At 40.9% G+C, this 17783-nt stretch overlaps 1 protein-coding gene across 2 annotated transcripts in view; it reads left to right on the plus strand.

Annotated features, from left to right (window-relative positions):
* The window catches only part of LOC142759520 (putative cation-transporting ATPase 13A4), a 122425-nt gene that overhangs the window by 87710 nt on the left and 16932 nt on the right, over nucleotides 1–17783 (plus strand). For both annotated transcript variants that reach the window (XM_075861767.1, XM_075861768.1), the window contains exons 20-22: nucleotides 1526–1663; nucleotides 11287–11366; nucleotides 11574–11616. In XM_075861767.1, coding sequence (XP_075717882.1) covers nucleotides 1526–1663; nucleotides 11287–11366; nucleotides 11574–11616 — 261 coding nt within the window. The remainder of the gene's footprint in view (nucleotides 1–1525; nucleotides 1664–11286; nucleotides 11367–11573; nucleotides 11617–17783) is intronic.

A 17783-nucleotide genomic window follows, 5' to 3' on the forward strand; every position in this document is an offset into this window, starting at 1 on the left:
ATTATTGGACAGTAATATGGCAGTTCCCTCATTCTGCAGTTGTTTGAATGTTACTGTAATAATGGATCTGAATACATAAAACAGAGCACAGTGTGCATCACAATGTAATATACCAAAATGCTATCATCCTAAAAGGGTTGAACTACTAAGCTTAATGACCAAAACTGCAGGCTTATACAATCTGAAATAAATTGTAAAAAAAAAAAAATATTTTGAGTGTTAAATGTGCACAATTGTATTTAAAATAAATTAGGAAAAATTGAAAAAATAGTACTGGCACTCAAGCATCATACAGAGACCAGATATCAACTGTAGAACTGTATTAATAAAAAAATATATAAAAGCAAACAGACCTAAAAGTACATATAATATGTTGCAATTATTCTTCAATATGACCTAAATGACATAATCGACATTATAGATGATAATAATGCTATATAATCTCAATCCATCTAGGCTGAAAATCCATACTTTAAAAATGATGTGCTTAAAAAAACAGTGTCTGCTGCAGGGACCTTACGACACAAGCTCAATATTAGCTTAATATTGGGTATACATACTTAGTTATATTGTATATAACAAAGAAAAATAGGCAAGATTAGCCACAAATTTACTCCACATGATGGTGATGTATATACAGAACTGCAGTTGTATGCAATATAGTGCAACAGCACTGTCCCGGTACAATAGATTGCAATCCGACTGTAGATCGTTGGTGTATAGCTAGAACACTTCGAGTCAGTGAAGTGGTCATTATCCCATTAGTTTCGCTTGGCCAGATGGAACCTGCAACTGCGCTCTGCAGTTATTTCACCAGCCGTCCAATGTGGGTGATATTTACGTCATATTGCAGAATAATTGTTGCAACATATTGTATGTACTTACAATCTGTTTGCTTTTATCAATTTTTTCTAATAGAATGGTATCATTTATATCAGGTCTCTGTGTGATGCTTGAGTGCCGGTATTATCTTTTTCAGTTTTTGGACTTGACACCCTCAAAACTGTATACGTTTAAAATCACTTGTCTGCAAAAATCACAGTAGGAGTCAGATGAAGTGCTAGCTAAATACCTATTGGAACTCATGAATATCAGAAGATCCTCCAGGTATCTGACATAGAGTGACCAGTCAAACCATAATGTACAGTTCTGTTATCCATCATTGAAAAAGTTTTTGGTTTTCTGTATTTGCAGGATTTTCCCAACTAGTGATGAGCTGATCCCCAGGGCTCTGGTTGCTGGAACCCCTCAGCGATTAGCTCTTATCGCCACAATAATCCTATGCCACTTCTACATGTGGCATTATTTAACAGCGCCCATTGAATCCAACTCACTTAACAGTATAAGAACATTTGTTGTTGCAGTAACTTAGAATAAGGTTCCAGCAGATTAAGCAGTAATGTATAATAGAATAAAGAATGTTGCAATTTTATGGTGTAGAGTTTTCGAAGCACAAATAAACCAATTTTTTTCAATTATAATTATATAATCATAATCAATTTTTTTTCTTTTTTTCCTCCTAAAGTTACATACTAATGAGTCACATATTAATGTTGGTGGAGGATGGATTAATAACCCAACTGTCTTGGGAAACTTTCACTTTGCACTGACTGGAAAGTCCTATCAAGTTTTAACTCAACACTTTTCCAATTTGCTGCCAAAAGTAAGTGTAGAATTATAGGTTTGTCTCAACATTTACTTCAATGTTGTACCATATATTTGGACATAAAAAGAGCACTTGTTCACACAAATTTTGGGCGGTTCAGCTCTTCAGGCAGTAGAGCAATGCTATTCACTTCTAATGGAAAAAGAAAGTAAAATTCTGTGTTTTTATTTCTCAAGGCCTAAAGAACAATTGTGTGGTCCTTACCAACTTCTGTAAATAAGCAAATAACCTCTAGTTATAACAAAAACAATACAGCAGGTTTCAAAATGTTAAATTTTCTTCCAAAAAGTGAACAAACATTTAGAAACCAGGTGGAAAAAAATAAGTACACCCTATAATTTAGTTATGTGTAGAACTACCATTAGCAACAATACCTTGAGTTACACGTATTCTGTCACACTGTCACATCGTTTTGGAGAGATTTTGTTCCTGTTATTTACATTTTTTCACAGCATCACATTGGGGTTGAGGACCGGACTTGGCCATTCCAACACATTGATTTTTTTCTTCTTTAGTCACGCCGATATGGATTTACTGGTCTGCTTTGAATAATTGTCATTGTTGCATGACCCAATTGCGGCCCAGCTTGAAACATTCTTGTATAAAGTGGAGTTCATCATTGTTTCAATGACTGCAAGTTTCCCAGGTCCCACAGCAGCAAAACAAGCCCAAATCATCACCCCTCTACCACCATACATGACAGTTGGTATGAGGTGTTTGCGGTGATGTGTTGTTTGGTTTTTGCTAATTATGCAAACATTTCCAACTTGGTCTCATTATTTCAAAAGATATTGTTTCAGAACTTTTGCAGTTTGTTCAGATTCAATTGTGCTGCCATATAATTTTTGGAGAGGAAGGGCTTTTTCCTAGCCACCCTCCAAAAAAGCCAAATTTTTTTAATTGTGCTATTATAAATATAAACATTTAGTGTGCTTACGGAGGTCTTTTGGTCATGTGATGTAGTTCTTGGCTACTGTCTTGCAGGCTTTCCAGATGTAAACTGTTCTTCTCTTTGTAAAATGGTGAATTTCAAATTGTTTGGAGCTGGACTTAAAGCCCTTTTACACAGGCCAATAATGACAAACACAGGCCGATGACTGGGCAAACGAGGACTCATGTGAACGCTCTTTCCTGATAATTATCATGTGTAAACAGAGCAGCGATCAGATGACAAATGAGCAAACACTTGTTTGTCAGCTGATCGGATCTATTATGTAACCCAAAAAATGGTCGCTTCTCGGACGCACATCTCCCAGTGTAAACAGTGCTGCCAACAAGGTGCAAAATGTATAGGGACGAATGACAGCTGTTATCTTTGATCGGCGCTCATTACCAGGTAAAAAAACCTCCCCGTGTAAAAGCACCTTTAGGCTATGTTCACACAGCATATTTTGCTTGGCGGGTCCCGCCACAAAATAGGCCGCAGAATTATTTCTGCTGTCAGCAGGAAGATTCCTACTCCCACTCCACTTCAATGGCAGGTTTGGGCGGAATCCGCACAAAAATTGGGCAGGGCGCTTCTTTTATCAGCTAGCTAGAAAAATCAGCCAGTGGAAAAAAGAAGCTTCTGCCTCCCATTGAAGTGAATAGAAGGCAGAATTCCGCTGTGTGAACATAGCCTAAGGGCTTATTCAGATGAGCGTAAATATCATCCGTGTGACAGATGGCTTTTTAAGGGAAGTAGGTAGTACTTATTTTTCCCACCCGGTTCCTGAATGTTGAATACATTTTTGGAAAATACTGAAATCTGTTATTTTGTTGTCACGAAAATTAGTTATTGGTTTAAATAATTTGGTGAGGACTACACAATTGTTATTTAGATTGGTGGGAGTCCGACTCTCGGCATCCCCACCTAACAGCTGTTTCATGGTGACATGGCACTCGTACGAGCGCTGCAGCTTCTTCATTGATTACATAGGTTAAATTTCTGTTTGTACTTTCACACACCATTACTATCGTAGCGACCGTGTGAGGTTTTGCAGCGCAGTCCCATTCAAATAAATTGTACAGTGCTGCAATACCTCGCACGAAGAGGCTGCAGCGCTCATACGAGTGCCATGGCATCTTCAAACAGCTGATCAGCAGGGGTGCTGAGAGTCGGACCCCCACCAATCTAATATTGATGATATGAATTTTGGAATACCGGATAACCCCTTTACGCCCTACATTATTATTCAAGGAAATCTTTAGTATATCATTGTATTTTACTATATTAAACATATATTATAGAAGTAAACATATTTTTTTTTAGACTCTTTGAATGGGTATAATTTATTTTAGCTCTTCTTTATTCCTTTTCTAATTTCTTTTAAACTTCCAATGTTTTGACTTAAAATGTATTTTATTATTTTATTTTCCATCTTACATTTTGTTCCCCCTTAGGCTATGTTCACACAGAGTTTTTTTTACAGATTTTTATCTGCCTGCACGCCGTTTGCCGCGTTTTTTGCGGCATTTTTCGCCCGCGGCCATTGAGTGCCACGGGCAAAAAACGCTGTGAAATACGCTTTCTCTGCCTCCCACTGATGTCAATGGGAGGTCAGAGACGTAAACACCCGAAGATAGGGCATGTCGCTTCTTTTTCCCGCGAGACGGTTTTTCCGCTCACGGGAAAAAAATGCCTCCGCCTCCCATTGAAATCAATGGGAGGAGGGGGGACGTGGCTTGGCTGTCTACTTGAATGGCCGCGTGAGTGAAGAGCTCCTGCACCTTATCACCAACTATAGCGACTACAGCCTCACACACACTGAAAATACTAACTTCAGTTAGTTCCCTGCAAGGAGTGGAGTGTACAGCCGACATGCCGAGACGTTGGAAGACTGCAGCGAGACCAGCAAAGCTCACTGACTTTTTCTCCCCCCGACATGCGGAGGTTATGCAAGATGGAGGAGACACGTGCTCTCAGACCGGCTCCCTTACATCTGAACCGCCGCCACACTCACCGTCGCGGATCCACACTACAGTGAGTACACAGAGGCGAAGCGCCTCTGTCCCGACCCAAGTCTCCCCATTTCCCGACACTGCTGCGGCCATAGCTCATAGGGATACTCCTGCTGCAAACCGCGCTTCCTCGGGACGTCGCTGGCGCCATCTTGAGCAGTCCACATAGCTTGCTGCATCCCCGTCGCCGCCATTACCGAGCTCCAGGAGCTCATCGCCACAAAGTCAGAGCCTTCTCCCTCTTTCAGTTCCAGCAAACCTGGTAGGCAACTGCACGTCCCCTGGGGCACTTATCTCAGAGGGAAAGATTTTGGATGAGCTGCCCTCTTCAACTAACGTTGTAACAGAGCTGACAATGAAGACCATGCTTCAAGCTCTTAGTACCTCCCTGCAAGCTGGATTTGCTAAAATGCTCCATCCCTTGTCGACAGCAATACAAGATGTAGAGATTAGAGTCCAACATGCGGAATCTAAACTCAGTGAATTTGTAACCTCACATAATGGGTTGATCGATGCACATTACGACTTAGAAGCAGAAGTTTCCCAAATCAAGGCAAAAATGGCTGACTTAGAAGACAGATCTCGTAGAAACAATATCAAGTTAAGAGGGATTCCTGAGGATGTCGCTACGCCTGATCTGCTTAAGTACGCACAGGATTTCATCAAGACCATGCTGCCTGGATGCAATTCGAGAGATCTAATTATAGATAGAATCCATAGACTTCCAAAACCAAAACACCTTACAGACGACGTGCCGCGTGACGTACTAGCCCGTATACAGTTCTTCCATGTAAAGGAACAATTGATGACATCCCTCAAGAGAAAAGATGCCATACCATCGCAATACAATAAATTATCCATATTGACGGATCTTTCAGCTGCGACTCTACAATTACGAAGAGGCTTGGCCCCAATCACAACTGCCTTGCGGGACAACAAGATCTTATACCGATGGGGATTCCCGGATCGCCTACTCATTCATAGAAACAACTCTATGCACATGATCCGAAATCTGTCAGAAGGAATTGTCCTACTAAAGACGTGGGACATACCAGTTCATCTACAACCTCAACAATCTAACCACACCCCCCAGCGGGTACGAGACGAATGGCAAATGGTAGATTACCGAAAACACCGAAAGCATTAAGAAGACAGCTCTTGGTATATTTTTTCTACTTCTCCTACTTCATCTCTGCTGGTCGTCGAGATGGAGGTATTTCCCTCGCCAAAGTTTTTCTGAGGCTGAGCTACTACAGGTGTAGTTGCGGTCATCTTGACCTGATATCAAGCTGACTGTTTTTTCCCCCATTTTGATGGATAGTTGTATTTGTCCATGGTTCGTGCTAGATTTGTGTGGAATCTATTGTTTCCTGTTTCTATTTTTCTTATATTTATGTGCTAGCAGTAGATATATAAGTTGTGAATATGGTCAGGAGAGACTATATGAGTTACTTACCTTGAGTACATATAAAGGATATGTTGCTCTAATGCCCCCTTCAGATAGGGCAATCCATCGCATTTCTCTATCCCCTCAATGACTATTAAAATAGCCTCACTTAATGTTAACGGCCTCAATAGCCTGCATAAGAGAGCGCATATGTGGCAAGAATCTAAGTCTATAACCTGTGACATTTTATGTGCCCAAGAAACGCACCTATTGCAGACAGATGCGAACCGAATTAACCACCATCTATTCCCTCATATATTTCAGTCACACTATACGACTAAGTCGAGAGGAGTCTTGATCGCGGTAAAAAACTCAGTAGCCTTTCAAAAGCTCCAAGCTCATATCGACCCAAACGGTAGATACATTATTTTAATCTGTATGATTAATAACATCACATACACAGTGGTAAATATTTATGCTCCCAACCGCCACCAAATTCGCTTTCTTCACAAAATACTAATTAACAAATTCCGTCAGGGAAAGGTATTAATCTGTGGAGACTTCAACACCATAGTCGATGCCTCTTTAGATACTACGAATCCTGCTCGTCAGTCACAACCCCAACTTGGTCCTTTGGTGGCAAAACAAGAGTTGTATGATGTCTGGAGAGCTCAGCATAGTATAGAAAGAGATTACACCTTCTACTCTCCAACTCATAATAGCTACTCCCGTATAGACCTATTTCTCGTGGATAAAGTACTGCTCTTTGCTACTAAAAATTCTTCAATAGAGACCATAAAGTGGTCTGACCATGCGGTAATAACTTTGACCCTTGAGGAAAACAATGTGTCTAACCCTACGTATCTGTGGAGATGTAATCCATTTTTATTATCTCATACAGACCATAAACTAACTATTGCCAAAGATCTCCGAGAATACTTCCAACAGAATGATAACTCCCAAATCAATGACTTTACCCTCTGGAATGCCCACAAAGCCTTTATTAGAGGTACCCTCATTCGCTTAGGCCATATAGTTAAAAAACAGAGGATGGCTTTAATTTCCTCCCTTACGGCAGGAATTCGTTCCTTGGAAACTCAAAATAAAACTAAGCAGACGCCACAAAATGCTGACAAACTGTATACTCTCCGACAATGCCTAAGATGTAGCTTACTCTCAGAATATGAGAAAAAATCTTAAAAAATCCAAAGCAAGGTACTATTCGCAGAACAACAAGGCTGGCAAATTGTTAGCGATCAGATTGAAGACACAACATCAAAAATCCAAGATCCCATTTTTGCTAGATCCACATATCCAAGCAAAAATAACTCATCCCACAGACATTGCCAACCAATTTCAAACCATTTATTCTTCCCTATATAATTTGGAGCAAGATCCTTTTTCCCCTCATCCGTCGAAAAAGGATATACAGGCCTTTTTACAAAAAATTGATTTACCTCACCTTACAGAAATCCAATTGCGGAGTTTAAACGCACCATTCCTAGAAAAGGAGATTTCAACGGCGCTAAATTCACTTCCCAATGGCAAGTCCCCTGGTCCAGACGGACTTACGAACACGTATTATAAATCCCTACAGGGTACATTAGTGCCTTACATGTGTAGATTTTTTCAAAAAGCAATGGACTCAGGATCCATGCCAGCGGAAAACCAAGCTGCTTTAATTGTCACCATCCCAAAACCTGACAAACCTATAGATGCCCCTCAAAAATTCCGGCCCATTTCCCTACTAAATGTAGACGTTAAAATATACGCAAAAATTTTGGCTATGAGACTTGCCCCCTTGTTACCCATGCTGATAGGGGAAGACCAAGTGGGATTTGTGAAAGGTAGACAAGCTTCTGACAACACCCGCAGAGTACTAGGTATTCTACATAATATAGAACAATCGGAGACACCTTCGGTTATGTTGGCTTTAGATGCTGAAAAAGCGTTTGACCGCATACATTGGGAATATGCTTTTTCTACATTAGAGAAGATGGGGTTTAGAGGAAATATAATTGAAGCTATTAAGGCATTATACTCATGCCCCTCAGCCAAAGTATATACTAATGGAGTACTTTCTGACATGTTTCAAATTACTAATGGAACTAGACAAGGGTGTCCTCTATCCCCTCTAGTGTTCATTTTATCTATGGAGCCCCTAGCACAAACCCTTCGAAACGCACACCACTATCCAAGGTATAAGCATTGATAGTCGAATGCATACAATCTCCCTATACGCTGATGACATTATCCTCTCCTTATCCTCCCCAGAGGACTCCTTAGAAGCTGTGTTAGAATGCATTCGGTCATTTGGGCAGATTTCACTATATAAATTAAATACCCAGAAGTCTCAAATACTACCGCTGAACATCTTGCCCTCTGTGCTACACTTCCTCAGACATAAATACCCATTCGACTGGAAAGAAAAAGGTATTACATATCTAGGTATCACGCTGACGCAATATCATAAGGCTTTATACCGGTCTAATTATGAACCTCTTCTGCAAACAATACAGGTTGAAATGACTAGATTACACAAATTTGAAGTATCTTGGATAGGCAGGATTGCCGCATTCAAAATGTTATTATTACCTAAACTGTTGTATTTGTTTAGAACATAGCGGTACCAAAGTCTTTTTTTAAAAATATCCAAAAGGCTATAATGAAATTTATTTGGTCATACCGTAAGCCATGTGCTGCAGAACATATTTTGACCAGGGATAAAAAACTAGGGGGACTGGGCATACCAGATATATATGGCTATTATACTTCTACTCTAGTTGCGCTCTTTAATCCAGGATGGACGGCTAATCTCACAAGACACTGGGTGCATATAGAATCCTCTTACGTATATCCTGCTAACCTAAAAGCCCTCCTGTTTCTGGACTTCTGGAACATAACCACGCCCTCACACATATCCCCAATTACAAAAGCAGCCTTAGGATGTTGGTCGCATATACAAGAACATTCTATTGATCGCCTGTCTCTTCCGAATTCGCAGATACCTATAGAGGTACTAGAATTGGCCATTCCACATTTAAATTTAAACAGTTGGAAAGCAAGGAACCTTACCCTAATGTCCCATTTATACTCTAAAAACCAGCTGAACTCCTTTGAAAATTTGAGGCTCACGTATTTTCTTCCCAGAAGTGACTTTTATAAATACTTACAGGTCAGACACTTTATAGCGACCTTAAAAAATCTTCACCCTATATGTAACATGAAACTTTTTAACTTAATAGCCAAACCTACTAAGATTCTAAAAGACATATACGACACATTATCAGGACACGCTGATTTTTGCAAAACCCACAACATCTTGACATGGGAGCGGATGTTAGGAAAATAATTTGGGGAGGAAGAATGGAGGAAGGCATACAAACAGATTCATAGTTCATTGCAATGTAGCTCACATTTAGAAGCAGCTCTTAAAACCCACCTACAATGGTACTATATCCCGGATAAATTACATAAAATGGTTCCAACGGTGTCGGAAGAATGTTGGAGGGGCTGTGGCACCAAAGGCACGTTGATACATGTACTATGGGAATGTCCGATTATACTCGGATACTGGAGAGAGATATTCGCTTTACTGGAATCCCTGTTTGATATACGAATTCCTATATCCCCTCAACTAGCTTTACTGTTCTTACACATGGAAGACGTCCCCCCCAAATTCAGAACGCTGACGTGCAAAATATTGGCGATGGCAAAATTAGTAGTGACCAGACACTGGAAGAGTGTTGATACACCCACTCAGGCAGAACTCTTACTATTAATCAATTCATCCTTTGCCTACGAAAGAATAATAGCCTATGGTAATGTAAAGGATCTGGCAGGCACAACTTCTGTGTATACGCCCATGGGTAATCAGTCTGCACCTGAGTCTATGTCTCTGATACTGACTCCATCTTCCACCACTCAGGATGGCAGGCTTAGGAGTGGGAGAGCCTATCGCAGCCTGGCCAGACGGAGCTAGCTCCCGCCCTCTGTCTATTTATACCTGCCTTTCCTGTTCCTCCTTTGCTTGTGATTCTTCTCGTGTGGTTTCCTGGCCTTGCTGCAGCTCCTAGCTATTTGACCTTTCTTCATACTGACCCCGGCTTACTGACTACTCTCCTGCTCTGCGTTTGGTACCGCGTACATTCCTGGTTTGACTCGGCTCGTTCACCTCTCTTGTTGCTCATAGTGTTGCCGTGGGCAACTGCCCCATTTCCCTTTTCTTGTGTCCCCTTGTCTGTTTGTCTGTCGTTCACCTACTGAGCGTAGGGACCGTCGCCCAGTTGTACCCCGTCGCCTAGGGCGGGTCGTTACAAGTAGGCAGGGACTGAGTGGTGGGTAGATTAGGGCTCACTGTCTGTTTCCCTACCCCCCTGTCATTACAGGTAATTTAAGTTTTACTAAATTCTCCAATATCTGGGAATGCTGGTCAACTAACCCCCTATGTCATCACATATAGCCCCTACATCACTTCAAATCAAATTGACAAATAAACTATTAACACCATATTCATATAATGTCTTTGAAGATATAAATGATGCTAGCGATGTTAAGATGTTACTTTGTTGTTTTGTTTACAAGTTTTACTGTTGTAAGGACATAAAGCAGTTATGACTAAGATGCTACCATATTCATTTGTGTAAATAATGAAATGTGACATGTATACCCTGCATCTATTCTTTGTATGAAAAATGTAATAAAAACGATTGAACAGAAATCAATGGGAGGCATTTTCGGCCATTTTTTGATGCGTTTTTCGACGAGGTTTCCACGTCAAAAAACGTATAAAAAAACTCTGTGTGAACTGTCCCTTATAGTAAATTTTATTTTGTTAAATTAAATATGTGCAATATTCCTCTATTGCCTTATGATGTGACACATTTTACAAAGATTACTAAAGGACATAGTGAGAAGTCAAATTATATTTCTGACAAAAGCAGTTTAATCTTGCTCGATCGTGATCGGACATACTAACTAAAATACTTGAACATTTATCCTACATTATATGTATATCTCCAAATAGAAGAAAAAGTATGTAGCTATTTATTTTTTATTAGATAATAAGCATTATATTATGTAAGACACCATATTACAATATAAGGCATTATACTCACAAAAAAATGTCAAGTTATACTTAGCAGAAAAATACTGTATCGGTAAAGGAAATTGTTCCTATGTAACTGTTATAAACAAAATTAAAAAATATATTATGTAATTATAATTGTTATGTAATTATGCATAATTATTACATTATACTTCACATTTAATATTGTGTATTTATTTTTTAAAGATACTATTAAATGGAACCATTTTTGCAAGGATGACTCCAAAGCAAAAATCAAGTCTTATTGAAGAGCTTCAAAAGTTAGAGTAAGTTGAAAACAAATGTATTCTGAATTTTTAGTTTTCAATTAACCAAAACTGTTTTTTCAATGTTCATTTAAGAACTTACAGTATCACCTGCTTTGCATACTTCAATGCATTTCATAACTTATTATAGTAGTACTAATATCAGTGTTATATTTCTAACATATATATTGTATACAAATATCTAATTTACTTAATTTATTGTTTTAGCTACTTTGTTGGAATGTGTGGAGATGGAGCCAATGACTGTGGGGTAAGGAAATATTATCATGAAAAAACACAAATTGATGTATTGTTACATATCAGGATATCAGTAAATGCTTAAATGATTAACATATTGCAATGCATACTCATAAGAATATAACTGTAAAGTCTAAAGTGAGACATTATGGAAAATTACTATGATGAAAATTAATAGAGCGCTAATTAAATTAGACAAACTTCCAAATGGTTTATTTTTTAACCTTATCGTATAGTCAGAATTGTATATAAAAATGAGGAATCAATTATACATTAATTAATTCTGTAAGAATTTCCCAAAAGTTTGGGATTTGGCAAAATCCTACACTTTTGTGGTGGGAGTGCATGAATCGCTATAAAATGGCACCTGTCGGCGAGCATGGCTGCCATTTTAGATATGAATTAGGATCACATGACCTGGGGTGGGCTTTCCCATAATGTCTTGCAGACAGCCTTCCCTAAATGCACTGTGGTTACTTACCCATACCCATGTATGTTGCTGTCACGTTGACATTACTAATACTGGCTAGGCGTTAAAGAGCTTGAAAGGTTTTGGATACAGTACTAGAAGACATCAGAGAGTCAGACACAATTTTTTAGGGCAATCGGGGCACTTGCGTTTCGCAATGAATCTAATCGGATTTCTGATTTGATTGAATCAAACACAAAATTAATTTTGTGAAATTCGCTCATCTCTAATAATGACCATTAGCCATTAAACTACCATTATCTGCAATCTCTACATAAAGGAATGACATGGCAACACAAAACATGTTATCCCTGCTACCCTAAGCCACCCTCCAGTAAAATACAGGAAATAAAAAGTTTTAAAAGTTCAAAAACTAGTATAAATAAATTTACTGTACTCTATAAAAATTTTTAAAAGATATGTTTTCTTCAATTAGAACATAAAAAATAGTTACATGCATGCATGTAGAATGTATGCCATTTTATACAGTATTCATTCTACAGGTTGTTATCATTTTGGGGATACCAAATACACTATATGTACAAGAGTCCATAAGAGCTTTTAGGACATCCATAGGCTTTAACATGGAGTTAATACCCCCTTTGCAGTTAAAACCGTTTCCACTCCTCTGGGAAAGATTTATACAAGATTTTGGAGTGTCTGTGTGAATTCTTGGCCATTCATCCAGAAGAGAATTTGTGAGGTCAGACACTGATGTTGGACGGGAGGGCCTGACTCGCAGTCTCCGTTCTAGTTCATCCCAAAGGTGTTTAATGGGGCTGAGGTCAGGGCTCTATGTGGGCCAGTCAAGTTCTTCCACACCAAACTCACCCAACCATGCCTTTAAGGAACTTGCTTTGTGTACTGGAGAACAGTCTGGAATACAAAAGGGCCTTCCCCAAACTGTTCCCACAAAGTTTGAAGCATACAATTGATAAAATGTCTTTGTATGTGGAAGCATTAAGATTTTTCTTCACTGGAACTAAGGGACCTAGGCCAACTCTTGAAAAACAACCCCATAGAATTATCCCTTCTCTATCAAACATTACAGTTGACACAATGCAGTCAGGCATTCTCCCGGCATTCGCCAAACCCAGACTCGCCATCAGACTGCCAGATAGAGAAGCGTCACTCCACAGAACACATTTCCACTGCTCCAGAGTACAGTTGTGGTATGCTTTACACCACTCCATCTGATGCTTGGCATTGGGCTTGGTGATGTGAAGCTTGCATGCAGCTGCTCGGTCATCATGGAAACCCATACCATGAAGCTTCTGGCGCACAGTTTTTGCGCGGATGTTAATGCCAGAGGAGGTTTAGAACTCTGCAGTTTTTGAGTCAGCAAAGCGTTGGCGACTTTTATACACTATGTGCCTCAGCACTCGGCGACCCCGCTCTGTAATTTTACGTGGTCTGTCACTTCATGGCTGAGTTGCTGTTGTTCCTAGACGCTTCCACTTTGCAATAATACAACTCGCAGCTGATCGTGTAGTTTCATGAACTGACTTGTTACAACGATGGCATCCTATTACAGTTCCACTCTCTAACTCAGTGAGCTCTTTAGAACGACCCATTCTTTCACAAATGTTTGTAAAGGCAGACTGCATGGCTATGTGCTTGATATTATACCCCTGTAGCAATGGGACTAAATTAAACACCTGAATTCAATGTTTAACCTGTTCCTGCACCACGACTTAATAGCACATCATAGTGCGGGGGGGGGGGATGTTTGGAACGGGCTTGCCCGTATGCAGCCGGTGTCAGCTGCGTATTACAGGAAAGACAAAAAGAGGACCCAGGTATCTGGTGGGCTGAAGTACAAACAAAACACGTTAATATTGCCAAATGCAAAAAGATTAGCCCTTGTTTCCAGGTACCTATTGAATGATTACTAATATTATAACACATAACTTTATTGTAACTGAATATTAAGCATACAATTAAGATTAAAAGCGCAATGTGAACTGAAAGTCCCTATATAGTCATGCTAGTATTGCTCAACAGTCTGTACTATCTGAGTGCAGGGTCAAAGCAACACGTCTAATGACCACACTGCCTGTATGAAATAATGGTAGCAAGCGGCTGGAGTCTTCTTAGGAAAGGACTTGAATTAACAGGCCACGTTGAATTTTAAAAAGAGAGAAGCCCGCCGACATATTTCACCACCGTAGTGGCGTCCTCAGGGTAAAATGGGGCTAAAGAGGACCTGATGGCGCAACTACGGTGGTAAAACATGTTGGGGGGGCTTCAATGGGAGAAGACTGTAATACTGTGAAGCAGAACTAAACCTCTAGGGTCAAAATGGGTGCCAGCTTCCAGGAATCCGACTGATGGATGCCCACAATGTAGATACAAAAAAGAAAAGGAAGCAGATTCCTGAAATCTTTGCTGGAGTGCTGCTTCCTTTTCCTTTTTGCATATATGGACAGTGACGTCAGGGACTCCCGCTAGGAACGGAATCCACGGCTAGAGCATCCGCAACGCTCTGCCCGGGGATTCCTCTCCAGGAGGAGCCCCTGACATCACTTTATAAGGATAGTGATGCCAGGGGCTTCTCCAGAAGCGGAATCCCTGGCCAGAGCGTCAGTAATGCTCTGGCCTGGGATCTCACATCAGGAAGAGCTCCTGACGCCACTTTTCGTATATGGATAGTGACGTCAGGGGCTCCTCCAGGAGCGGAATCCGGGGCCAGAGAATCGGCAACGCTCTGGCCGGGGATTCTGCTTCTGGAAGAGCCCCTGACGTCACTGTCCATATATGAATAATGGCGTCAGGGGCTCATCCAGGAGTGGAATCCCCAGCCAGAGAATCGGCAACGCTCTGGCCGGGGATTCCTCTCCAGGGAGAGCCCCTAAAGTCACTGCCCATATATGGATAGTGATGCCAGGGCCTTCTGCAGGAGCGGAATCCCCAGCCAGAGCGTTAGAATCTCTCTGGCTGGGGATTCTGCTTCTGGAAGAGCCCCTGACGTCACTGTCCATATATGGATAGTGGCGTCAGGGGCTCATCCAGGAGCGGAATCCCCAGCCAGAGCATCGGCAACGCTCTGGTCGGTGATTCCACTCCTGGAGGAGCCACTGAAGTCACTGTCCATTAATGGACAGTGACGTCAAGAGCTTTTTCAAGACAGAAGTCCCCGGCCAGAGAGCTTGCGCTGCTCTGGCCCGGGACTCCATAGTTGAATGCTGAAGCAGGGAGCTGACGGTTCCCTGCTTCAGCATTGGATTCAACTGTATCTGTGTCCTGAGGATGCTGATACAGTTAAAACCAGGGAATACCACTGGGCGCCCGGGACAGCGGGACGCCACCCGGATTCCGGGACTATCCCGCTGAATCTGGGACAGTTGGGAAGTATGCACTCACAGTACGAGCAGTGACAGGAAAGAAAGGGAAGCAGTGCTCATGCGAGCGCTGCGGCCCCTTCAAAACAGCTGATCCACGGGAGTCGGAACCCCAACGATCAGATATTGATGTCCTATCGTTAGGCCATCAATTTCTTAAGACTGGACAACCCTTTTAATGGACTATATATAACAATTTAATTCTGATTTGAAAAAACTGTAAAGATCTGCGCTGATCTATTTTATTAATCTATTATGTTATGTATTAATCTCTGGTTATTTTAGAATATAACTCCACTGAATACATAGTATAACGTGTTATATATTCCCCATAAATAATGGATAATTCTTATGTAATATGAGTCAAATAGTGTAGCCAAATTTAGCTTATTCATGGGTATTATGGAGAACATATAGCACGTTTGGATTTAGAATATAAATCTGATTCCTTAAATTAAATAATTAAGCATAGGGAAGCAAAAAATACAATCACTCTGCAGGTTCCACTTGTTCTAACAAAGGGAGGACATAAAAAGCTCACAGGGTGGAGATACCCCTCACACATTCTGCTGCTTTAAAGGGAATGTGTTGCCAGCAAAACATGTTTGTTTGTTTTTTGTTAAACAATTAGTGTATAGGTGATTAAACATTGTTCTAATTTTTTTTTTTTTTCACGAGTCAGGAAATATTATAAATTGGATTCAATTGGATTCTAATTTATAATATTTCCCATTGCTGGTCACTAGATGGAGCCATTCCCAAAATTGCAGCATTGCATGTGGTAAAGCAACCACATTGCTTTATGCTGCAAAATTGGGTAAAAAGCCCTCGCTCTAGTGAGCTCTCAGCATCCCCCCCTCCTTTATCCTGGCTAGTGCCGGGAGAAACGAGGGGTTTGAACGGTCTAACCTCCTACACTGTGTGTCGCCATTTTTTGAGCTAACACACAGTGTAGAAGGTTTACATACACTAGTAAAACACACTGAAACACAAACATACATAGAAATCCCTTACCTGCTCCAGTCGCCGCCGCTCCCTCCGGTCCATCCGCTCCGTCTGCTGCCGCTGTTCCATGTGCACAAGTCCGGAAGCCGCGACCGGAAATAGTAATCTTACTGTCCGGCCGCGACTTCCGGTCCACAGGAAAATGGCGCCGGACAGCGCGCATTTCAAATTGAACTGTGTGGGAGCGGCGCATGCGCCGTTCCCACACAGCGGTGTACATGTTAGTGGATGGAACGGGCCCCGTTCGCAGTCGCTATGGGACTGGAGCTGCCGTATTCCATGTCTGTATGTGTCGTTAATCGACACATACAGAAATGGAAAAAAAAATGGCAGCCCCCATAGGGAAGAAAAAGTGTAAAAATAAGAAAAAGTAACACACAAACACACAAATTAATCCAAACGTTTTTAATAAAGCACTAACATCTTTAACATATTAAAAAAAAAATTGTGGTGACACTGTTCCTTTAAGGGATGAAAGAGAAGAATTATTTTAGGGAAAATAATTACAATAAACCACAGCAGCTACGTCTAGCTTTATATAGACAGGCAAAGTGCTTAGTATTAAACTTGTAGGGTTTTAATAGACGAATCCCAGTGACTTGTAAGTCTACTCAAGCACACAGAGATTACTGTGGCCATTTTGTCCATTTTAAACCAAATTGGCCATTAAAGAGGCTCTGTCACCAGATTTTGCAACCCCTATCTGCTATTGCAGCAGATAGGCGCTGCAATGTAGATTACAGTAACGTTTTTATTTTAAAAAAACGAGCATTTTTGGCCAAGTTATGACCATTTTTGTAGTTATGCAAATGAGGCTTGCAAAAGTCCAAGTGGGTGTGTTTAAAAGTAAAAGTCCAAGTGGGTGTGTATTATGTGCGTACATCGGGGCGTTTTTAATACTTTCACTAGCTGGGCGCTCTGATGAGAAGTAACATCCTCTTCTCTTCAGAACGCCCAGCTTGTGACAGTGCAGATCTGTGACGTCACTCACAGGTCCTGCATCGTGACGGCCACATCGGCACCAGAGGCTACAGTTGATTCTGCAGCAGCATCAGCGTTTGCAGGTAAGTCGATCTTACCTGCAAACGTTGATGCTGCTGCAGAATCAACTGTAGCCTCTGCTGCCGATGTGGCCGTCACGATGCAGGACCTGTGAGTGACGTCACAGATCTGCACTGTCACAAGCTGGGCGTTCTGAAGAGAAGAGGATGTTACTTCTCTTCACAGCGCCCAGCTAGTAAAAGTATTAAAAACGCCCCGATGTACGCACATAATACACGCCCACTTGGACTTTTACTTTTAAACACACCCACTTGGACTTTTGCAAGCCTCATTTGCATAATTACAAAAATGGTCATAACTTGG

This window comes from Rhinoderma darwinii, chromosome 4 (genome assembly GCF_050947455.1).
Source record: "Rhinoderma darwinii isolate aRhiDar2 chromosome 4, aRhiDar2.hap1, whole genome shotgun sequence".
NCBI classification, from domain to species: Eukaryota; Metazoa; Chordata; class Amphibia; order Anura; family Rhinodermatidae; genus Rhinoderma; species Rhinoderma darwinii.